The sequence below is a fragment of the Podarcis melisellensis genome (genome assembly GCF_964234715.1).
Source record: "Podarcis melisellensis genome assembly, chromosome: 8".
Taxonomy (NCBI): domain Eukaryota; kingdom Metazoa; phylum Chordata; class Lepidosauria; order Squamata; family Lacertidae; genus Podarcis; species Podarcis melisellensis.
The window spans coordinates 60,054,830-60,078,262 of record NC_138540.1 but is presented as its reverse complement, the minus strand read 5'-3'; the positions used below and the strand labels follow the sequence as shown (position 1 = coordinate 60,078,262).

At 43.4% G+C, this 23,433-nt stretch overlaps 1 protein-coding gene and 1 long non-coding RNA gene across 9 annotated transcripts in view; one reads left to right on the top strand and one right to left on the bottom strand.

Annotated features, from left to right (window-relative positions):
• Positions 1 to 30: 30 nt before the first annotated feature.
• Positions 31 to 10,533, top strand: LOC309375475. 4 transcript variants are annotated; one of them, XR_014170926.1, is made up of 6 exons: positions 31 to 174; positions 658 to 758; positions 2,766 to 2,812; positions 6,385 to 6,503; positions 9,654 to 9,711; positions 10,461 to 10,533. It is a non-coding gene; the product is annotated as an uncharacterized lncRNA (long non-coding RNA). The 4 variants fall into 4 exon arrangements; XR_014170925.1 differs by lacking the exon at positions 9,654 to 9,711; XR_014170924.1 differs by lacking the exons at positions 2,766 to 2,812; positions 9,654 to 9,711.
• COL16A1 (collagen type XVI alpha 1 chain) overlaps positions 3,549 to 23,433 on the bottom strand; it is a 130,459-nt gene continuing 110,574 nt past the window's right edge. For all 5 annotated transcript variants that reach the window (XM_081921167.1, XM_081921168.1, XM_081921170.1 and 2 more), the window contains 17 exons: positions 22,033 to 22,068; positions 20,986 to 21,048; positions 18,206 to 18,277; positions 16,865 to 16,918; positions 16,421 to 16,465; positions 15,803 to 15,847; positions 14,799 to 14,852; positions 14,010 to 14,063; positions 12,601 to 12,651; positions 11,097 to 11,186; positions 10,762 to 10,797; positions 10,559 to 10,603; positions 10,285 to 10,473; positions 9,380 to 9,446; positions 6,764 to 6,940; positions 6,297 to 6,374; positions 3,549 to 5,214 (listed from right to left, as the gene is read on the bottom strand). In XM_081921167.1, the coding sequence (XP_081777293.1) occupies positions 5,012 to 5,214; positions 6,297 to 6,374; positions 6,764 to 6,940; positions 9,380 to 9,446; positions 10,285 to 10,473; positions 10,559 to 10,603; positions 10,762 to 10,797; positions 11,097 to 11,186; positions 12,601 to 12,651; positions 14,010 to 14,063; positions 14,799 to 14,852; positions 15,803 to 15,847; positions 16,421 to 16,465; positions 16,865 to 16,918; positions 18,206 to 18,277; positions 20,986 to 21,048; positions 22,033 to 22,068 (1,359 nt within the window). In that variant the 3' untranslated portion in view covers positions 3,549 to 5,011. The remainder of the gene's footprint in view (positions 5,215 to 6,296; positions 6,375 to 6,763; positions 6,941 to 9,379; positions 9,447 to 10,284; positions 10,474 to 10,558; positions 10,604 to 10,761; positions 10,798 to 11,096; positions 11,187 to 12,600; positions 12,652 to 14,009; positions 14,064 to 14,798; positions 14,853 to 15,802; positions 15,848 to 16,420; positions 16,466 to 16,864; positions 16,919 to 18,205; positions 18,278 to 20,985; positions 21,049 to 22,032; positions 22,069 to 23,433) is intronic.

Below are 23,433 nucleotides of genomic sequence, written 5' to 3'. Positions count from 1 at the left end.
TCGTAGCCCCGCCCCCTCAGCCGTTGCCGACCGTTGCTAAGAGCCGGTTCCGCTTCCCTCGCTTTTACCTCAGGGCGGTTGGAGTAGCGAAGAGCCGCCGCAAGAGTGGCAACAACAACAACAGAAGCAGAAATAATTACACAAAGAAGCCACCGTGGCATTATACAAACAGAAGTAGTAGCAAAATATAACAATAAATCATTTTTTATTCGAGCAGGCATTTTAACTGAAGGCTGATTTGTAGTTTTAACTATTTTTTAAAATCTTTATTGTGCACTTTTTAGAGAAAAAAATTATATATATGCTTTCATTATATATATATAATTTCATGTAGCACTGCTCTAGGACCTCCCTATCATTTGGAGAGTCTTTGTAATCAAAAGCTGTAACTGCCTCAAAAAACCCTTAACTCAATGACTCCTGTATGCCAGAGAAAGATGCTCTACTTGCCTGGCTTTTTACAGCTCCCAGCTGGGTGTGCATCTTTATCCCTCCAAACCACTGAACTGCAGGTGGTTCTAGAAATGGGTCTTGCCGTGATTAATACTGTAAAGCCTTAGCCTGGAATCCCAGCTCCACTCTCACTTCCAGAGGAAGGCATTCATAAAATAAACAAATAAATAAATAACGAGAAGTCTCTTTTTACTTTCTTTTTAGATTTATCCTGATGCTAGGAAATGGTGGCACAGCCTGAGTTCCAGAAAAGGGGGTGAATTTTGTCCCTTCCAAAAGACTAAAGAATGATCATCAGTCTGAAGGTCAACCCTCCATTGAGAAAATTCATGTTTTAGCATTAAATCCATAGCCATTCCAACAGAGCTTAAAAGACACGAAAAAACAGTTTCTTGCAGATTATTTTCATAAGAAGCCATATCCCACTGAAAAGTAGTTACTTCTGTGCTTGGAAAGCTGATGTTGCATCATTTGGGGGGAGAAAGCGACACATCTGCCTAAAGGCAATAAAAAGTCTTAAGCCATCCGTGCTTTGGGGCTTCAATATGTCCAAACTTAAAAATGTGAAGCCCGGTTTGAGGTTAACATGAATTGGAGGATGTGTGAGTTGTCCCCCCCCCCCCAAGCAATATAAGGCAATCAAGTTTGCCTATTCAGCCTTCTGTCATGAATTCTTTAGTTGAGATTCCTGCATTCCATGGGATGGTGGAATAGATGACCCTCAGGTCTCTTCCAACTCTACAATTCTATGATTCTGTTAATTTTAATCTCCCACCCCAACCAGAGTCCATGCCTTTTCAACATTTTTGGGCCAGTGGGCACATCTGGAATTTTGAGAAAGTGCTGTGGGTGCCAGTCACAAATTGGTTGTTGTGGGGTGTGTTGCATAACACAAAATAGCTGCATATTTAAAAGAGCAGAAAAGGACAGGAACCTGAAATGGTGTTGGCATGCTTCTCCGCCAATGGAAAAATAACTCCTACCCGAATCACTACTACACAGAGCGAAGTTCTTTGCACCTTTCCACTGTTCGGGATGGGAGTGTGAATATCCAATCCTGGCACCCAACAAACATGGGCATGTGTTTCCTACCCCCTTTCAACTTCCATTCACCTGAATGCATGGTTAAAAGGCTCTTGGTGGAATCACTTCTCACCCTTCTCTCTTTCCTTTCCTTCTCTGGACAGCCTTCATCATAAATGTCAAATTTCTATTTTGTTTACTTTTTAAATGAAACTCAATTTCCTGAAATGCTCTGATCTTGTATCTGCTGCTTTCTGAGCACCTGTCATTGGCACTCTGGTACAATAATGAAACAAACTAAAATTAAAAGCTGTCTTCCTGTGTATTTGGAAAGTGTGCAGATTTCTGTGCCAGTTCCGTCAGACAAATAAATTGCCTATCCTCCAGCAGCATCGATCCAGAGTTGCAGTGGGGAATGGTTCTCATGGCACATGTAAGCTGAATTCCAACCTGACTCCTCAACCATCATGTTCCAGAATAGCTTATTATTTTAATATTGAGAAATAGTCATCAGATGTATATTAAGGCTTGTATTCTGAGCAATCATGGTAACATATGGAAGAAGATAGATGTCCGCTGTAATGGTGCCCTTGTATGTTAATGCACAGGCTCTTTGGGGAGTGGGCAATGGGGTCACATCAATGCTGACAAAAAGTCAAGTCAAATGACATTGATGCAGGGGGCAATGAGAAGGGTTCAAAGGAAGATTTAAGGTCCTTGGGCATCTCAAGGGTCTGTTCATGCATCTTTCAGGTGACCAGAAATCCCTAGGCACACCCCTTGCTGCTTGTTTTAGGATCTTGAATGGATTCCCTGCTCAAAGCTTTATGTTTAAGTGATGTAAGCAGTGCTTTTTTTAAAAGAAAAGAAAAAAAGGTGCCAGTACTCACCATGAAGTTGTTATAGTAAGTGCCACAGTTTTAACATTTTTTGGGGGGAGGTACTGGTACTGTGTACCCTCGAGTACCCCCAGAAAAAAAGCACTGGATGCAAGATCTGTAAAAGTTACATTGCTTTCTCTTTGGTGGCTCCAAAGCTATGGAACATTTGCCCAGTAATTCTTCTTGACATTAAGCCTTCTTGTTCAGATGAGCTTTTTGGAAGCTATAATGTCATTTTCTTCCAGTGTCTATTATTCTCATTGCCTCGTTTTGCATAAGATGTATTGAGCTGTATTATGATATATAACTATATTTTATAAATTACATTGATGTTAATTATATTTTTATCTCTCTTTTTAAAAATCTTGTTTTATTTAACTGCAATATTAATTCAATTATGTGTTTCAGGAAGAATACTGATCCTGCAGTTGTGGCTCCAAGTCCAATATCCAATAGTGCACATTAGATCATGAGCTAGTATAAGTTTTTGGAGAGGATGTGATTTAAATTTGTTAAATGCGCTGATTCTTACTTCAAGAGGCTATGCTGTTTGCAATGGGCTATATAATGGCAGCTTCTTAAGTATTTAGGGGCAAAAACCTTTAGGCTTTTATGAGTGAAGATCAACATCCTGTCTTTTATGCAGAAGGCAGAAGCTGATTTTCCAGACTGGCCAAGATACTTGCACACACAATGCAATTTCAGTAGCCTAGCCTCAAGATTATTGTGAAACGAATCCATTTCATTCAAGAACAAGATTATTGCAATTCCATATATCCTGGAGTATCAGAGTATGATTTCTGATTCATCTAGAGGTCTCCCTCTAATTAAAGAGACAAGAGATTTATGTGTAAATTTTCAAACTAAGTTTTAGATTGTTCAGAAAAAAAGAACAGGAGAAAACCCTCCCTTGTGTGATTGAGCCTTATTTAACCACCATAATTTCACGTTTGGAGCCAAGATTTTGTAATTGCAACCATTATTTCTAATCACAACCCTTGTTTTCTAACAAAAGGATCAAAGCAGGTTGTCAAACAAGAATTCTTGCCGTTCTCTGGCTGTTTCCTGCTGCAGAGTCCATTTGGTAAATGGACATTGTTCACGGAATGGCATAAAAGTGTGTTGTAATCTGCTAGGTTTAAACACAGCATGTGAGCCAAAGGGTTGAAATGAAAGTGAGCCAAATACCAATTAGGAAACAAGGCATCATTTATTTAAATAGAATGGCTAACCATTAGGAAACGTTCTTTAGCTGAGGGAAGACTCCACTACTTACTCTCCTCTACCAAGACCGTTAAGGGGCACATTTCATGTAAACCTCTATTGCAATGAGATGCTCACAATTACTCTAACCTAGTTAGTTTTAAGTCTAGGAATAGCTGACAGAAGCTACATAGCAACACAAACAGCTTGCTTGGTAGCCAATTCTTATTTCCAAAATAAAGAAATTTGAGGTCTGAAGGCATATAAGAACAAGAGGATTTTGGGGAGGGGGGGAATTTTTGAGCATTTTTTTTTTTAAATCCACATTTCCCCAGTATGCCATTACATGAAAGAGCTGGTTACCATGAAGGGGTGGGGTGTGTTTATTTTAAGGGGGAGCAAAAGTGATGTTTGACTGCAGTTTCTCATCTGACTCTAAAATCTCCCAATTGTAATGCCCAGAGATTCCAGCAGTCAGTAAAATCTTTAAATTTGGATAAGCATTGTTTGGTGTGGTTTTTTTTGAGTCAAAAATATATTTTATGAAAAGTAAACAATTGATGTTCCAGTAACATTAAAGAAAAGTCACTGATTCCAGTATATTAAAAAGGTATAATCCCTCTCCCTTGCCCCTGGCCACGTTTCACATTACGTACAATAGAAATGGAAGAAACCAGAATTTTGCTCATTTGGACAAAAATGTAATTACATCATAATACACAAAATGGTGTGTGTGTGTGTCACATAGAACTGATTTTTCAGTTATTTTTAGATGCAGGAGTGCCTGCCATTTTTTTGCTGCAGACAGAATAACTAAGGTTCGGTATTGTTCAGCTCCAATGTTCATCTGGGAGCAAGTCTCGGTCATGGGGCTTAATACAGAGTAGGCACACACAGAATTTCAATGTTAATTCCATTTTAGAACTCCACCCTCCATATCCACATTCTTTCAAGTTTTAACCTAAACTTATGACAAAGATGCCAATTCACACAAGTTCTGTTGAACTTAACAATAGGAGCACTTCCACATTTTTTGCACAGCTACTGGAATTTCCTGGTGGAATATGCACCTGCACATATTGTTGAAAGGCTAATAATTCATTCCTAACGAACAGAAGAGGTGTGGAAGTAATCTACCCATTATTTGCCCACAGCAATTGAAAGACTGAAGCATTATTTTGAAATGTATTTTGCTGAACGCAGATGACAAAATCAACTTCCCTTTAGAATACTGAGGCAAACATACACACAGCCACACAGGCTTGGATCATTGTCTTTGAAACAAAACAAAAACAAAATATCATTATGAACGGTTGAACCCCACTGGCGAAAAAAAAATATAGTCAAAATATTAACAACAATGAAAAAATAATCATTCACGACTAGTCACAAGGACCAGAACTTTGGCGAATCCCAATGGAGTCCTTTGTGGAAGAAAACCTGTCAGTGCTTCAGCCTAAAGGCCCCTTCATGTTTTTGGGCTGATACATTGGCTGTTCCAGAGGCATCATGCCGAAGCAATCTGAAGGGTTGCAGTGACCTGTTTTTCCAGGTGGCCCTGTAATCCCTGGGGGTCCTGGGATACCTGGGATGCCCTGCTGTCCCATAGGTCCTGGAAGACCAATCTTGCCATACCCTGGTGGTCCTTGTATCCCTGCAGAGAAGAAATGAGAAAGAGGGCCATTTCATAAGCTTCATCCATTGGGGCTTATGCAGACTATTTTGTGCTTTCCACTTTCTGGAAGGGCAGGAGCTTCTGGGAATAAGTCTCACATCCTCCCCACCCCCTTCACAGTCCTTACTGCTTGAGCAAGCTGCAATCCCTTCTGAGGAGGCCCACCTCCTCATTGCTATAGCTACTCCCCATGTCACTTGCCCTCTCCCTCTGGGTCAGATATGCACAACCACAAGTGGAGGGCCAGGCTTTATCTCCATCCATCATTGCTTGCATGTTTGGGGAGGGCAAGTGAACAGGCAGTGAGAGCATGGAGGAGGACGAAGGCCAGGAGTCTCTAAGGAGGAGTCAACCTTTATATCTCTATAAAGTTACAGAAAAAGAACTCACCCTTACTTTCTGTATTAACTAATTCACTCTTATGTGTGTATGTGTGTATACACCTACCCAAATGAAGTAAACAAGTTGTTTTAAAAAGGATGCCTGTTATGGTGCAGGAAGAAAAGGAGGCCTCAGGAACCTGGGACTTATGTTCACAAGTGGTGGGGGTGTAAATATGTACAATTGGCAAAGGGTGTTTAAGGAGATAACAGAAATCACTGGGTTAAAGCTGACCGAAAGTCCAGAGGTAGCATTATTATCAATTTATGATGGGGTGGAAGGTTCACAGGCTATGAAGGACTTGCTCACAAATTTATTAACAGCTGCATGGGTTATTTTAGCTAGGAAGTGGAAGGGGCAAGGTAAACTGAATATAAAATGGAAGAATGGTATAAAGAGGTGTGGGATATAGCTATTAATGATAAATTAATGTGCTGTTAAGGTAAGATGGGGAAAATGCAGCAGAAATGATTTTGATGAGATATGGAAGGTATTTGCAGAATTTGTTCTGTTAAAACGGAAAGGGATCAAACCATCACAAACCTCCTTTTGGGAGGTTGGATAGTTACAATGGAATGGTATTGGGAGGGAAGTACACACATTTTAATTTTATTTATTATTATTACTTTGTCAAAATATAAATAAAATAATAATAAAAAGAAAGAAAAAGAGGCCTGTACCTGGAGGACCTGGAGGGCCAGTCTCTCCCATGATTCCAATCCCTTTGTCTCCCTTTTCACCTTTGGCTCCTGGCTCACCTGCACCAAGAGAAAGAAAAAGGAAGAGAAGCTGCAAGGTAATGGATCGACATCATCAGCATCTACAGAATTGTCTCCATGTATCAGAAGCACAGAGCCTTGTTCTCATTGCATCAGTTTGCTGCTAACGTAGGTCTTTTATGATACTGATGCTAAGGCTAATGCTTGTGTCTTCTCAATAGCTAAACGCTGGTCAGTTTCATGCCAAATTTGGTAGATGTAATTGCTAGGAAGGAGAAGGAATAAATCATTCACTGCAAGAATACCTAGAACATCCCACAATCCAAACCCTTAGGTTGTCATTGAAATGAGCAAAAACAAATTAATTTGCAGGGTGTAAGAGGCCCTCTGAGCCTGCCACTATCAGGGACAGAAATGGAAGTGCGTACCTCTCATTCCAGGCACACCTTGTCGACCCTCTCTCCCAATCTGTCCTGGCATTCCTGGGGGACCTGGAGCCCCTTGCCGTCCAGGTATACCATCTTTACCAGGGGGTCCTGGTCTTCCTGGCTGAGCAGCCACTTCCACTGGGAACTGCATCCGGGAGGTGTAATATGCCATCCGCTCTGCAGGAGGAGATAAAGAGAGTGCAGTGTTTTGCTGTTGTAAAGATGGCCCATTAGTCTGGGCACTGGTGGTTTGCTCTTGCTGGAAGGGATGGATGGATGGAATAGTAAAAAATGAGTCTGCATCAGTTTTGAACATAATCAATGTAAAGACTGTCCTGTCCCATTTATGTGTAGAATTTTGGGAAAATATCAGCACAAAACTCTCTTGAAAAAAGAAAACCCTTTTTTTTAAAAAAAGCTTTTTCTTTTTTTCTTTTGTACAGCTGCCACTTAGCTAGGAAGCACCACTGCTGCACCATTTGAAAAAGGAACTGCAAAAACCCCTGGCCGTCCCAGGAATTTTGTATGGAGAAAGGAGTGACTGGTCCCAGGTACCCATGGCCATCTTTCCCCCACACTGAGACATTGTATGGAAAAAAAGATGGCCACTACCATGGGTACAAGAGGGCAACCACATTTTCCTCTGTACAAAGTTTGAAAGCGGTATTCATCGTCCTACAGGTTTATCCAGCCTCATTTGCAAGCTTTGCGGAAGCTGCTTTCCAAGCAGCTGAATGCTATACCAAAAACCAAACACTACAGGGAAAAGGATTTCAGGCAGTCCTCAGACCATGCCATAACTTAAAGGCAAAAATTGGGTGACATTTTTGGTTGTTGAAGAATGGATTCTAAAACAAAACAACATTCCAATGTGCACATTCGTCTGGGAGGGTTCATTTTGGAACTTGAGCCCAGTGGATTCTTCTAGCATCCCAAGCTAGTGGCAGGGACAACAGGGGCATTCTATTGGGTAGCTTATGGGAAATAGGCAGATGGTAACTAGGGAGAGGACCTTCTTAGTTGTGGCACCCCATGTATGAAATCTGCCATGCAACTGAAGCTTGCTTAAACTGGTTTTTGTTCATTAATTGAATATTTGTATGCTACATTTCTGGGAAGCTCAGAGCTGTTCACAATAGCAAAAACTACTATTTATATATATGCGGTACTAAGCAAAAGACTTTTTAAAAAATTGCTCAGGCATTCCAGTCTGTTTTATGGCTCATCTAAGTTCTGTATTTATGACTTTTGCTGGATTATACCGACTACTGAATTTTATGGCTGCAGCTCCTGTGATTTTGTATTGTCCTTTTATTGAATTTTATCCTATCTGTTTTATTATTTTAAAATTGTACAATGCCCTGAGAGCCTTGAAGGGTGGTTTATAAATCCACTAAAAAATAAATAAATCCTAGGTTGGGCCTCAGCTAGGGGAATGATGGAACAAGCTTCTGTTCTAGAATGTGTACTATGATATATAATGCTGAGAGAGGAGTAGCAGAGAGAAGCTTTAGCCTTTTAAAGACATATCCACAATATCAAGCGTGATGATGAATCCATGGAAGATAAGGCTATTAATAGCTGCAAGCTACAATTACTGTGTTCTGCCACCACTGTTAGAGGCAGTACGTCTCTGAATACCATTTGTTGGGGACTGAAGGCAGGGTGCTGTGCTCAGGCTTCCCAGAGGCAGAGCTGGCTGGCCACTGGGAGAAAAGGATGCTTGGCTAAGTGGGTCTTTTAAGTTCTTAATGGAAGCTACTTTGGCTCCCATGAAACAATCATAGGGACAAAGAAATACAGTAAGCCACCTTAAACTGTGTCAGATCATTAATCTGTGTACCTCAATATTTCTTGCCCTGACTGGCAGCATCTCTACAGGTTCTCAGATAGGAATCTTTTCCAGGCTTGCCTAGAGATGTCAGGGCTTTAACAGAACTTGGGACTTTGCATGGAAAGCAGATGCTCTACCACTCAGTCACAGTCCTCCATGGCTTTACCTCCCACTCCCCCAACCTGGGAACGGTAGGCTAAATTATATGTATACAAGGATTTATTTTTGTCCATTCACAAGTTTAAATCCTTGTTATTTGTTCAGGAGCCATGAGAAACAAGCTCATAAAATCAGGGCAGGTACAAGAATGTATCCACCAGCATATTCTTCTGCACATGACTCGTTGAGATGAAGAGACTCTGCACAGGTCTCTCACTTTACTGCTCTTCACAGTACCCCACAAAAATCTGACCACCAAGGCAGCCACATCATCTTGTGGCACGGCTGCCACTGCTTAAAAGATCTGTCCAACTTATCCAATAAAGAAGGAACAGCTACACCCAGTCTGCTCAATGGCCCCAAATGGCAAAGCCATGAGATGATATTTATGTGAAGTAGAAGCCAAAGGTGGAAGAGGTGGAGCCTCAAAGCTCTGCCAAGAAATCATTCTTTATCAAACACCATTCTTGTAAAGATTCTAAAAAGCCCAAACAGAATGTGGTCGAAGACAACCTTCTTCTGGGGCACTTACTGGGAATATGGTCCTTCTCTCTATCAAAGCAGCATCTCTCTCCCCACTCAATATGGCTGCCACCCCCACCCCAGCAATGTTTGCTACTAACCATCAAACATTTTGTTCAGTTCTTGTCTGACGAACCTCCGGATTTCATCATAATTGATGGCATCCGCCTAGCAAGAAAAATGAGAAGGAAAAAAGGCAGAAGTCATTCACTGTCCTAGCAGGAAAGAGACTCACCGGCAGAGAAAACGCTAATTCTGCAGAATCTGTTACTTTTGTAGTCCTTTAAATAGTCTGTGCCAAGAACCTTCCCATGGCATATCCTAAGCAATTTTCAGCATTAATAGTTTCTTCCCCTTACTCTGCACCTTTTTCAGGCAACCCATTCCATTGGATACATGTCCCTTAGCTGTCACTCATTTGCTGTCAAATCAGGTGGGTCATAAAGCCTTCACCAATCCAGTGCCTTCCAGATGTTTTGGACAAACTCCCATTAGCCCCAGCCAACACTCTAAGAAATTTAGAAAGGTGACTTCTGAGTCACAGGCCCTGGGTTTGACCTGCTCTCAACGCACACAGTATTGGGCAGAATTTTATACTTCTGATTTGTTTTCCCTTTTTGCATTTGTACCCTTCTGTTTAAGGAGCTCAGAGCAGCTTTTTAATTCCACCGCAACTCTTTAAGTTGAACTAGGTTGAAAGTAGTGACATAAGTACCCAGCAAGTGTCATGGCTGAGTGAGGTCTTCCCCCTCTATATTGCATTAATCAGAATCCAGTATGGGGCTGGATTTGGGACTTCTGCTGTATGTACAGCATCTGGTTTTGTACTGCATTGTAATTAATCAGTTATGTCTCTTTTTATTAAAGTTGGTCACAGTATACAAGAAGGCCTATAGCCAAACACTTCACCCCCTGACAGCACCAAGCCTTGCTTGGAAACCTTGCCTGGCATTCCAGTCTCCCATTGCACCCCTCAAACAGTCACCACACACTCCCCATCTCTTACCATGGTCCCAGGCAATCCTGGGTTCCCTGGACTTCCTGAGGGACCGGGAGGACCAGGCTGCCCTCTCTCCCCAGAGGGGCCGCGTGGCCCAATAGGACCCATCTCGCCACTCTTTCCTGGCCCTCCTGGCATCCCAGCTCTGCCTTTCTCACCAGGGTGTCCTCTCTCCCCTGCAGACCCCGGTTCACCCTGGAAGAAAAAAGATGGCAAGAAGTCCATGGGACATTTTCATGGGATTGGAGACTAATACTAAGATCTCAGCCACCACACTTACCTTTGGTCCTGAGGGTCCAGGGGGGCCTGGTTTTCCTGCTGCACCCTAGTAAGAAGGAAAAAGGAAGCAATAACCATGGAGATAAAGACTCACCATGCTTTGCCCAACAGGCATGCTCAGGGCAGGCTTCTTCTGGCACTGCCCCCCCACCTGCCAAAGAGGGAAGGTCTTCAAGACGACTGCAGAGACCACAGTTACCATACCTCTTTGCCCACTTGTCCATCTGAGCCTGACTCGCCCTAGGAATCAACCGGGGGGGGGGGGGGAGGAGAGAAGCAAAAGGTTATTTTCTTTTCATTTTGAATCTAGGCCCATAAATCATGGTTTGTAACAATCTCATATTCTTCTCATATGAGCTTTGTGCATCACCAAATGCGCTACATGGCTACGCTGGGATTTGAATGTGCATCCCCTAGTCCAAACCCAACATTCTATGAACTGGACCATGCTGGCCCTTAAGATGCAAACAAAAGATTGGCCGCATAGTTTTTCAGCAGACTGATCTCGAGGCATTCCAATTCCAACCCGTCACACTTACCGGTGGGCCTGGGTGACCCGGTGGGCCTGGCTGGCCTGGAATCCCACTGAGACCTCTTTCCCCAGGCGATCCCCTCTCACCCTTCAGCCCCTGGGGAGAGAAGGTTTTAGGCATCAGATACTGCTAGAAGCAGCCAAGAAGATGCAGGAAGGAAGATGTTGTTGGGCTCCAACTCAGTCCCAGCCAACATGGCCAATGGTCAGGGGTGATGGGAGTTGGACAGCATCAATATGTCTACCCAGATGTAAGCCTTTATAGCTAATGGGGTGCAACAGTCAACTCTGGAATAAGGACTCTCCCCCAAGTCTGTGCTCAGAGCAATGTGGGCTGACTCTCAGTAGATTTTGTATATATGGAACTTCTCTCACAAAACCTCCAGTTTCACTGTAGTTTATCTCCCATTTTGTTCCCTAGCAACTGGTAGTCAGAGGTACATAGTGGTACATAGGCATATTACTCTCCTCCATTCTTACACCCTCCCCCCCTTTAAAGTCATCCAGTGGTAGCCAATTCATTATAATTCAACTATACACTGCATGAACAAGTCCGTACTTTTGTGTGCCCTCAATCTTCCAACATTCAGCTTCGTAGGGTGACCCTGGGTTCTAGTATTATGAGAGAGGAAGAAAAATGTCTCTCTACCAACTTTTTCCATAATTCTAAACACCTCAATGATGTTCCCGTTTTTCTAAACTAAAACCGCCAAACACTCTGGGTATGGTTGGCCAATTGGTGCCAAGGAAGGACAGGACATTTTTTATGTATGCCACCACAGCAGCAAGAATCCTTCTCGCAAAGTATTGGAAGACACAAGAACTACCTACTCTGGAAGAATGGCAGATGAAGGTGATTGACTACATGGGACTGGCAGAGATGACCGGCAGAATCCGTGACCAGGGGAAAGAGACAGTGGAAGAAGATTGGAAGAAATTTAAGATATACCTTAAAAATTGTTGTAAAATTGAGGAGTGTTAAGATGTCAAGGAATAAGAAATAGAGAATTGCAGCTGTAATTAATAAGTTAAAGAAAAAAGAATCTAATGAAAGTGAATTAAATAATTAGTTAATTGGAGAAGTTGCTAAAGAAATGTAAAACAAGGATGCAGCAAAAGGGAGGTATGGGGAAGTCGAGGAAGTAAGGTGTATGGAAATAAGATTATGAAATTATACATGTTTATATGTTTGTATGTCTCTGTTTTGTTTATTGTTTGTTTTAATTATGTGTTTGGAAAATAAATAAAAAATTATTTTTTAAAAAAAATAAAACCGCCAAACACTGTACCCTTTCCGCTTAAGTATCATTTTGGTTGCCTCTTTCCAGCTCTGCAATATTATTTTTGAGATATGATGACCAAACTGCACATGGTATGCTAAGTGTTGCTGCACCATAGCTTTCTATAGTGGCTTTATGACATTGGCTGCTTATTTATGTGAAATGGAAGCTGACCATTTCTCTAGCAGCAGCTGCCAACAGGGAGCCAACTGTAGCAGGAATGATACTCACAACTCCGGAAAGTCCTGCTGGGCCTGGCTGGCCAGGGCTTCCAGGGGGACCCTGAAGAGGCAGAGAAACGCAGCAAGTTTAATAACAGGATTAACCGGAGAATGCAGTACAGACAGAAAACTGATGGGGAAACACAACTAGGGTTTTTTTTTATTTAGGAATTTATTAGTGCTTTACCCCTGCCTTTTGGTTCATATAAAGACCCACAAGGCAGCTCAGAAAATCTGAAATGCTACCTAAAATCCAAATTAAAAATGCGTCCAAAACCAACTATAAAGCAGAGTGGAATAATTATGTCAGCAGTAAAATTTTAAAACAACAACAGAGCTGAGATTCTAAGTGCACTTTTGCAAAGCTACATTTTTCATTCACTCTCACATCACTCACCGACTCAGGACTAGATTAGGCTTGCTGTCTCACTCACATGGGAGAAGATGGATCTTTATTTATATCTAATGGGGCACATGGGTGAAGGGAGCCAAGCTCTCCTCTTGTCTTTCATCCTTGTGCTCCACTACCCACTTTTCACCTTTTCTCACTTGTGGTATTGGAGTCAGTTTGGGGAGAAGAGCACCCAAAGTAACTGTGTATGATAAGGCAAGGAAGGATGTGACTCCCTTTTTTTTATGCCCCTTCTAATGTGTACATTATCAATCCACCCCTGCTCTATACGCAAGTGTTGCAGCCATGTGAAGAAACGAACATGGCTGCCTCCCAAATCGAGTTTGGTCCTAAAGGTGATTCTATTTTGTGTGTGGCTTTATATCCCACTTGGCTTTCCAAGATCCAACTTTCTTGCAACTTTTCACTGTCCAAACTTGACATGCAGAAATCTCAGAGGCCCTGATCCAGCTAAGTCCCACTGAAAAATGGATGAAATAAAAGCCTCCTCTTTAGCGATAAATTGGTATGAATAGCAATCTGTTAAAAACCCGACTGCCATTTGGTTCTGATTCAGTTTTCCTGGTGGAAAGTGGCAGGGCAAAGAGAAGCGTGGGTGAGATGTAACTGGAACCCTGACATTTTCAATGTGACTTAGCAATGTCTAACTTCTGCATTGGGGTAAGAATATACAACTACAATATATTGTTCTGATTATTCATAATACTTCCTAAGTGCAACTACTATTCTTATGGGGAGGGGTCCTGTTTTTATTTTCCACATTAGCTTGTGCAGAAAGCACAGCTGCAGAGCGTTCTACTGTTTTTTTTTTAAGGAATCCTGAAAAGTGAGAAAGGACCCAAACTGAAAAATTAACTAGCTGCATGGTCTTTTGCATAATGTTTCACATGAATCCACACATCATGGACCTTCTGGAAAGCAGGAACTCATTTTAGCAGGTGACTCAGACCCAGCCTGAGCCCCAATAACAATCATGCAAAGGCTGAGAATTAAGTATTTTGACTTACAAGGTGGCCGGGAGGACCTGGTCTGCCTTGAGGTCCCATAGGGCCTGGCTCTCCCTGAAGGAAAAGAGAGAAAGTGAAAACTGAAGGATAACATGGAAAGTCAGATCAGACACATCTATTCAGTGGAGACTGACTCATCTTCAGATTGCTCATATAGTAGGCTTTAAGTGCATGTTGTATATACATTCTTATACCCAGGTCAGATTGGCCAGTGACTCTGTTTTTTCCCCACTCTTGCAAGCTACCCTTCTGTGAAGCATCTGCTCTCGCTTTCACTGCAGACTGCTCTGCATGTCACAAGGTGTTCAGGGAGGAGCTGGCAAATGAACATCCCCATAGCAACAAGGTTCCCAAGTTCTTTTTCCCCATTGGGGGAATGGCTGCCACTCCTTTACATCGGAGAAATAAGAGGTCTGCACAGTATGAGGATAGGAACTTTACCCATATTTTAGTTTGCCCTGCTCCCTTAGCAATCTTGCCAATCCCAGCCTGTTTATCATTGTGAATTGCTGTCTGCAAAGCCCCAAGCTTCACCTGCATGACCTTGCCTTAAGTTCCTGACCCAGGAAAGTGACTGTTATATACACATGCAGCTGATGCTGCAATGAGGCATAGCATGAGTGTTACAGGGATAGAACAGCCCATTGTGCATTAGAGCTGTGGGCTGGATTTAGTGGCTAACTCCATCAGTCTGTGAATCCAGAATAAAAGAGTATAGTCTTGTGTTGTGTGCCCAGAGCATTGACCTGTAAAAACAACACACTTCTGGTGGCGTGCTGATAAACTCACCTCGGCTCCAGTCCGGCCAGGATTCCCAGGTGGCCCTGCAGGACCACAGTCACCCTAAGAAGTAATATATGCATGGTTCATCATGTTTATATGGGATATTCCACAAAAAGCTGGCACAGTACATAGATCCATAGGAGGATGGGCTTGCTATGATTGCTGTGCATGCCTCTCAATGCACTAGTGTGACTGATGTGTCAATTGAAGAAGTCGCAGGTTGTATCTCTGATCTTCTACATGCAAAGCAGGGACTCTGCTGCAGAACACTGGAGGGCTATTGCCCCAAATATTTCGTAGCCTGTTGCTTCAGAACACCTTTGATGTTTGACTACTCTGTACTAGGAAAAAATAGGTCACCCAAATTCTGCAAGAAGAATCCTGTGGCCTGCACAGATCAAACAAGTACATTTGCATGCTTTACTTCACATTACTAAGTTTTACCCCCTCCCTGCAATTTTCATGATTTATTCTGCTAATTATTAAGGGTGGGAAGAAAGAAGGCATGCAGGGCTCCCTCTAAAGTCCTGGCTCCCTGAGCACAGGAGATCCTATTTAGCCGTCTTCTAGTGCCTACTGCTGCTACCATAACATGAAACTTGCAGTTTTGTTTTTAAATGAAAGCTGATGTTCCAGGAAACTGAATTCTTAACCCACAACTATGTTCTGTGATCAGGGCCAGCCCACACATGAGGCAAGGTAAGATGACTGCATCAGGTAGCAGGATCCACAGGGGCAGCAGATACCGATGTAGATCTTTATTCCCCCCCTTGTTCCTTACTTACCCCTTCTGTCCTTGCATGGAGAGAGTGCCATTTTTTATGCTTTGCTTCACGTGCCAAATTGTCTTGGGCAGTCCCTGTCTGATGAGCATTCCTTTTTTTGCACTTCTATATGGAATTGTCTCCATATTCCTTACTGGGCCCATCTTACAGATAGCATTGATTTATTTTAATTCTGCCCCCCTCCTCAAAAGCACCTATCACTTAATGATGCTTGCAGTCGCTGACCTTTTGTCCTGGGAGACCGGGGTGACCTGTTTTCCCTTTGAAGCCCTAGAAGGAGAAAAGAAAAAAAATAGAGTTTTCATTGAAGGTTCTGAAGCAGGCTTGGCTAACCTGGTCCCTTCTAGATACTTTGGACTACAATTCCCATTGGCCCCAGCCAGCACTGGCTAGGGCTGATGGGAACTGTAGCCCAAAACATCTAGAGGGCACCATGTTGGCAAAGGCTGTATTAGAGTAACTCTCATAGTTGCTGAGCAATTAAGCTCTAGGCCCACAGCTATGGATCCACCCCCCTTTTTATAGTTGCCAACAGACCAGAACATAACACACAACCATCCCAGCTTGCTCTTGCACCTTTAACGACAACACCCTGACCTCCAGAAATTGGCCAGTGAAGCTTTGCACAGTATGTAGATAAATGGTACTGCCACCTGCTAATGCCTGCATTTCAAGCTGAAAGTACAGCGGGTGCAGATTACTTAAAGGGCATTGTCCTACTGCCCTTGTCAATACCAGCTTCTTTCAGTGGGAAAAGAGGCTGCCCTGAAGTGGAAAGCAGGGGGACTAAGGTTCCCTACTTTCCATAGGTCCAACATGGTCATAAGATGACCTGCAACTTACTGGAGGTCCCATCCTTCCTGGAGGTCCTGCAGCTCCTGGGTCGCCCTAGAGAAAACGACAAGTTAGTACCACCAAAGGGCAGGTGCTGGTGCAAATCTGGGAGTTTTACTGGGAGATTTAACACTATCTGAAGCATAAAGTTCCTTACACATCATGCAAAGGAAGCAGCCGTCACTCCTCCAGCCCCACTAGATGGGTTTAGGCTGCTATCCCAGATGCAGTCCTGGAGTCAAGCAGAATTCTATGCTTTTCATCTCTTTTTTGGTCTCACGGTGTAATCCCCAAACAATCAATGCCAAATGGGGTAAGGTCAGATCAGAGGCAGAGCTGAGCTCACCAGTAATTCTGAGACACAATATAATTGATGGTGTGTGTGTGTTTTAAAGTCCAAAATAAGTTGTAGGTGAAGACGTTGCCACCATCTAGCGGGATTCGCATCCTTACCCGTAGCCCTGGCTTTCCGTCCTTCCCATCTAGTCCTTCCAAACCAGGTGGACCCTAGAAATAAACTCAGGTTATAGATGCATTCATTCCTTGCACTGTCATGTAGATAACCAAGATTACATGGCCAACAGTTTATATTTATATATTGCATTATAAGCATGCACACGGGCTTCACAGACATGGGCTCAGTTTCACTTCAGATGTTACACTGAATGGCGACTAAGGAAGCTTAACTGTGTTTTGGGGTAATGTTTGACCTGACAATACATAGTTTCCAAACCAAGTGAGAAACAATGGGTTGAAACTAGCTTGTAAACTATATTTTGTGGCAATTTTTGTTTGGTGCAATGCCAGAATCAACAAATCATAGTTCCAGTTACAGATAGGTAGCCGTGTTGGTCTGCCATAGTCAAAACAAAAATTTTTTCCTTCCAGTAGCACCTTAAAGACCAACTAAGTTAGTTCTTGGTATGAGCTTTCGTGTGCAGGCACACTTCTTCAGATACACTGAAACAGAAGTTACCAGAGGGTCTGGTAACTTCTGGTAACTTTAGGCCTAAGGGTCTGGTAACTTCTGTTTCAGTGTATCTGAAGAAGTGTGCATGCACACGAAAGCTCATACCAAGAACTAACTTAGTTGGTCTTTAAGGTGCTACTGGAAGGAAAAAAAAATTGTTTCAACAAATCATAGTTACAGCTATCATTCCAGCTTCTGAGACAGTTGCACCATGGATATAGGAGTGAATTTATCAACATATAAAGTTGAGGGTGGAAAATGAAAGCTGACAAGGAGTTCTAAACCATGGTTTGCTTGCTGAATATTTGGCAGAACAAACTATGGCTTGGGTTCTAATGGCTAGCACAAGCCATGGTTTATTGTGACGTCTGAACTGAGCTATTATTTAAGTGACACAATGGTTACTACCATGTTAGGGCATATTGGTGTGCTGTAAAAGGGTCTGAAGTGTCCCAGGAAAAATTACGGTAAGTCTCCTTGTTAGAAGAGTCCATCACAGGTGCATGTGAGCCGAGAAGCATCACATCTGCCCAGAAAAGCACACTCCAGTCATGAGCAGCAGAGAGTTTAAGAAATTTAAAGTGCAGGGTGGGGTTGGCTTGCACCACCTAAATAACTACCATAACAGAGGCTTCTTATTCTCCATTGCTGAGTCTGCCTGATCCTTATTAACGCCAAGTGGGTACCTGATTACGTTCACGTGCATCAATTGTGGAGCTGTGTCTCCCCCCCCTGCAGAGTACCTAGTATCATGGCTAATCTAGCCTAGTTGTCTCATATCCATGTTCAGGATCTGTAAACTGCTGAGCAACCAGCATACTTACTTGAATTCCAGGGGGTCCTGGAGGCCCTGGTGGGCCCGCCATGCCAGGAGAACCACGCATCCCCTCGCTACCCTGTAAAAACCCACACAACACCAAATGATTACATTGCTATGACTGCCGTGCATGGAGAAGAAACCAAAATAGAGGCAAAAGGGAGCTGGGCGTGACAGATGCATTCATGATTCCTTTGCATTCCTCCTGTTAACTACCTTTTCCTTGGGGAATTCAAGTGGGTGGGGGGATAATTTGGATCGGGGGAGGTTGAAAGAGCATGTGGAGACCACCTGGGCATGGCAGCTGATACCTGGTGGGCATATGAAACACAGCTGTCAGTGCTAAAGGCTTTGGTACCCTCTTGATGTTGTTGGACTCCAGCTCCCCTCAGCACAGCATGGCAGTTGCCATACAAACCATCTGGAGGGTGCTAGGTTGGTATATGGGATGTATTGTAGCAAATGATTCACAGGTGTTCCCACAAATTGGTGGCAGAGGACTGCAGAAGTGCCCAGAAGCCAAGACCTGCTTGAGCTCGCTGTGTCTTACCTGAACAAGAGATTTCAGGCAGTCATTCTTTCCATACCAGTTTTAAGCTGCACATTTCAGCCAATATCCACCTCCCTTAAACTCTAGAGGGCTTATTCACCTTTCCTCCACTCTCTCCAAGCAATGTTCATACTTTAGAGATATGTGTTTGAGCGCTGTTTTTGGTATTTTTGCCTGGACCTTTCCCCACCAAAACCTGCTTTTTAGCACTCAGTTGGCACAAGCTGCAATCCACAGAAAACCAAATTGACATTTGTTCCGATTGAGTGCTATAGAGCGGGTTTTCGCAAGGAAAACTATTGGGCAAACCTCAAAAGCAAAACCCCATCTGTGCCTGGAAAAAGCAGGGCGAACAGGTAAGTGAGCAAAAGGCTTACTCTCCAGTAACTGCTGGGATAGCTCAGTCAGTAGAGCATGAGACTCTTAATCTCAGGTGGATCTGAGCCCCACATTGAGCAAAAGATTCCTGCACTACTGGGGGTTAGAAGAGATGACCCTTGTGGTCCCTTCCAGTTCCAACTCTACAATCTTCCAAGACTTGAATCATTGATTCAAATTTTTTTCCAGGTGCTATCCTAGCAATGAGCTGCAGGTGTCAGCAGAGGCCAGGGAGCAGGGGTGATCTGTTCCTTTCGACTACACTTCTCTCTCCTCCCAGCTCCATCTCTTTCCCTGGGCAACTCAACAGCTATTTTCTCCTTAGAGTTATCATTGGTGCTGCTGGGGAGCTTTCCTGAAAGATGTAGCACAAATGACCCCTTCTTCCCGGATAGTGTTTTGTCAACAAACATGGGTAGAGGGTAAGGTTTGAAGACGATTCTCATTGGAACGACTCTGTGACTTGCCCACAGTGACAGACTGAGAAAAGCAACTAAACCTGCCCCTTCCTGGTTCAGCAGGTCACCCTCTAACCACAAAGGCTGTCTTGTCATATGAAGGAACATCACACTCTCAGGTAGTGATGGATGACGACCTCTCGGCTCACCCCAATTTCTACTTGCTTTCAGTGATTTCTCCTACTGTCCAGTGGGGGGAAATAAAACTCAAGCATTTTCAAATGCTTGCGAGGAAAGGTTATAGTGAATGGATGAGCTGAATCACTTTCTTAGCCCTCTTGCAATTTGCCCCATCCCTATGAGCCCCCAGATTCCCTCTGCCCTCCTTCCCTTCTCCTACATTTGTCTGGGAGTGAAGGAATGCAGAAAACGTCTCCATTTCTCCCTCCCACTATTGGGACTCCTAAAACACACTGTCCCTGGATACAGCAAACATTGGAGGTATAGTTCTCCAGGGATGCCTGGAGGGCAATGTTTCCCAAAAGCTGCCTTCCATGTGGGAGGCTGTTGTTGGCAATGCTGTAACTGGAGGGGAGGGAAGCAGAGAGGAAGACCTTTCTCTTGCTGCTGCTTTCCCCATCCTTGCTACAAGGTGAGTCTTTAAGGTGAGAAGGGAAAGAAGCAGCAGGGAAGGAGGTTGGTCAGAAAGGGTGGCACAGATGCCTATCAGCAATGGGCAGGGGACACGGGTGAAGCACTGACCCTGGCTAGTCCTTCCCCATTCCCTGCCATTAACAGGAAAAGTGAGACTCATTCTTTCCATCCTTTCAATATTATGTATGCCAGGAGACTTTTAATGCCTGGATCTGGCAGGGATTCAGTTCCTGGAATAACCAGGCTAGCTTCCTGGTGAGGTAACGACCCTAAGTATGGGGCGTTAAGGTAACAAAGGAAGCAGCTGGCAGTTAGAAAGACAAATGCCAGAGTTAAGAGTTATGTGAGCTAAAGGCTAGAATCTGGAAGCAGCAGGCTGGGAAGACAGAGAGTCAGAATCATGATTTTTTGCTTGAATCCAAGGCTGCAGCTGTGGGAGAAGCAAGACCCCACTTGTGGTGTTGATGCTGTGAACCCCTCTATTATAGACTCAGGTTGTATATATGTGTAAATAAACCATTTATCATAAAGACACCACAGTCTCCACTGTGCTGCATTCCCAAAAGGAAACACAGATCCTAGGTGAGTGCCTGGAACCCCTGGAATCTCGCAGCACTCAGAGACTGGGGTGGTGTGCAGCCATGTTTTACATGTTTAGGGAAGTTTTTTAATGTTTGATTCTATTTTTAATATTTTGCTGGGAGACACCTAGAGTGGCTGGGGAAACCCAGCCAGATGGGCAGGGTATAAATAAATAAATAAATTATTATTATTACTACTATTATTACAATTATTTCCCCTACTCACCTTCTCTGCTGGAGGCCCTGGAGGTCCAGGTGGTCCTGCTTTCCCTGGGAAGCCTGGCGGCCCCTAATAAGCAAAAAGGAACAGTTAGTTTTGAGAAGCCGTTTGGCTTTAGAGTCTATAAACAAGCTTCATTTGAGAGGAAAGCTGCAGTCAGGCCAAAGTAGCTGTTTTGTGCTAAACAGGAAAAAATTAAAATTCTATTCTAAAAAGAGCTGAATTCTGCAGCATGTGTAAATTATCCAGATTAAGCAAATTTGCATAATTTCCATTTCATTGCATAATTTATAATGAGGAAGAGGCCAAGGCGCTGGAGCTGCCTCCCACCCCTCCCTGCCTGCTCAAAATCTTATCCGACCACCCTTTTGGCTTCTGAGATTTCAACAGGCATTGCTCATGTGCATTTTTGCAACCGTAAGCACTAGAAATATGCTTTTAAGAATATATAAACTGAGATTCTCAGGAAGCTGAATTCCGGTGCCACGTTCCAGGGCTTCTTCTGCACTTATGCTAAATTGCCAGCACACGCAGAGCGCCCTGCCTTTTGCTTGATAGCTTGCTTCTGAAAAGGAGCCGACACCTCCACTATGCTTAAAGCTTCCAAATGTTAAGATTCCTGATATAGCCCTTCAATTCCTGTTTTACAAAAAGGGGCAGAGAAAGCAGTTTTTGGATAGTTTTCACACACCATTTGAAATGTTTCTGATCTCTGTGGTGACCCTCTGCCAGCCACCGCCTGTAAGCTTCTCTCATCTGCTCCTGAAAACCCATCATCCCAGCAAAATCCCTCTGTAATAATCAGACAAAAGGCTGGTTTCGCTTTTGTTTTTCTTACATCTTGATTGCCTTCTTGAAACAGGACTAAAGATCCTTCCCCCTTAATTGGATTTATTTTAGGATTCTGCTCTGTTAAAGATAACAACAAACTCTCATCCAAAGCCCCAGGGAGGAAGGGGGGAGGGCTGTGGGTCTCCTGCTTTTTCACAGTGCTGTTCCAGCACACCCAGTGCTCCAGAATCTAAAAACTCCTTTGAGATGTGCAATACTTACAGGTGGTCCTGGGAAACCAGGTTGACCTTGAAATCCCTGGGAAGAAAGGAAATGCTGATCAGCCACAAGTAAAGCCACAGGAGAGTGGACCAAATAGGGACTTGAGTAGAGTCACATTTTTTGCAGGGAAATCTCTGGGACTGCAGGTTTGGAGACAGTGGCTTAATGGCACTGAAGGCCATGCTGTAGCCTAGGGGGGCATCAGAAGCAGGGGTGAGGAGCCCCCCCAGCCCTCTCTGTCCAACCTTCGGTACTCTTCCTAAGCCAAGCCCATAACATCATTGCTCCTGGCTGCAATGTGTGTCCTTCATCTGCGACGCCTTTTGCTAAACCTCTGGGCTTTTTTTGTGTACAAATATCAGGGCTTTCTGCCCTGGCCTTGCCCACCACTGTCACACAGCTGCCAGAAGGTTGCCCAAGAATGTGGCCTTCAGAAGGAAAAAAGATTGGGTACCCCTGATCTAAATACCAAAAGGAGTATCTGAAGCTAAGGAAGGTAGGGTAAGACCTGGGAAGTACCCTGATTTAAAATGCCTCGGGGAGAGAGCCTCCTTGGCAGATACTTTGAGCTCTTTGGAAGGACAGCTTATGTGTCAAAACACTTAAAGGGAGCAGAGTGTCATCTTCCCCAACAGCACCCATTTAAGAAGTATGGAAGTCATTTTACCCTGCAAAGATCAAAATTCTGAACGGACTGGTGAGACTCAGGTTCAAATCCTCACCACTTAGGCACAAAAAATGAATTTGGCCCAGTCTCAGCCTAGTCTACCTCACAGGGTTGATGTAAATGACTTCCTAAACCAGGGAATGCCAAAGTTTGGTGCCCTAAGGCCTTATAAAAAGAGGTCAGGCTGTAGAAGTGGTAATTATACAATTTGTGACTAATTTTGGAGTTGACATTCCAACTATGGTTACTCAGTGTGCTGTTTGGTGTAATTTTTTGCCTAGCCTATAGAAGTTGTGGTAGAGGCAGGAGATGCAGAGAAATAATGAAAGCCTCTTTTGTTCTGTTCTGTTCGGGTTGGTTTTTTGGTTTTTTTAATCTGCTGTGTTTGCTCCTTGTCTTTATGCTGTATTTTACTTATGTCATTTTAATGGTGTTAGCTGCCTTGGCCATTTTTATGGAAAGTCTGGAAGCATGTTTAATATAAATAAATAATACATAAGCAAATAAATATTAATGTTAGGCAGCTCTTTTTCATTCCCCATACAAGTGGTGGTGGGGAGAGGGGATGGCATAGATGGTCCCCTCCCTCTGGCTTTAAGCTTGCTTCACCTTGACATGCCAGCTAATCTGGGATGGATGAAAACCCCTTCCAAGGCATCCACCACCATTTTATTATTATTTTTTCTGAGCCAAGGCAGGTAACAGGGCAGAAAGGATGAACAGCAGGATATTGT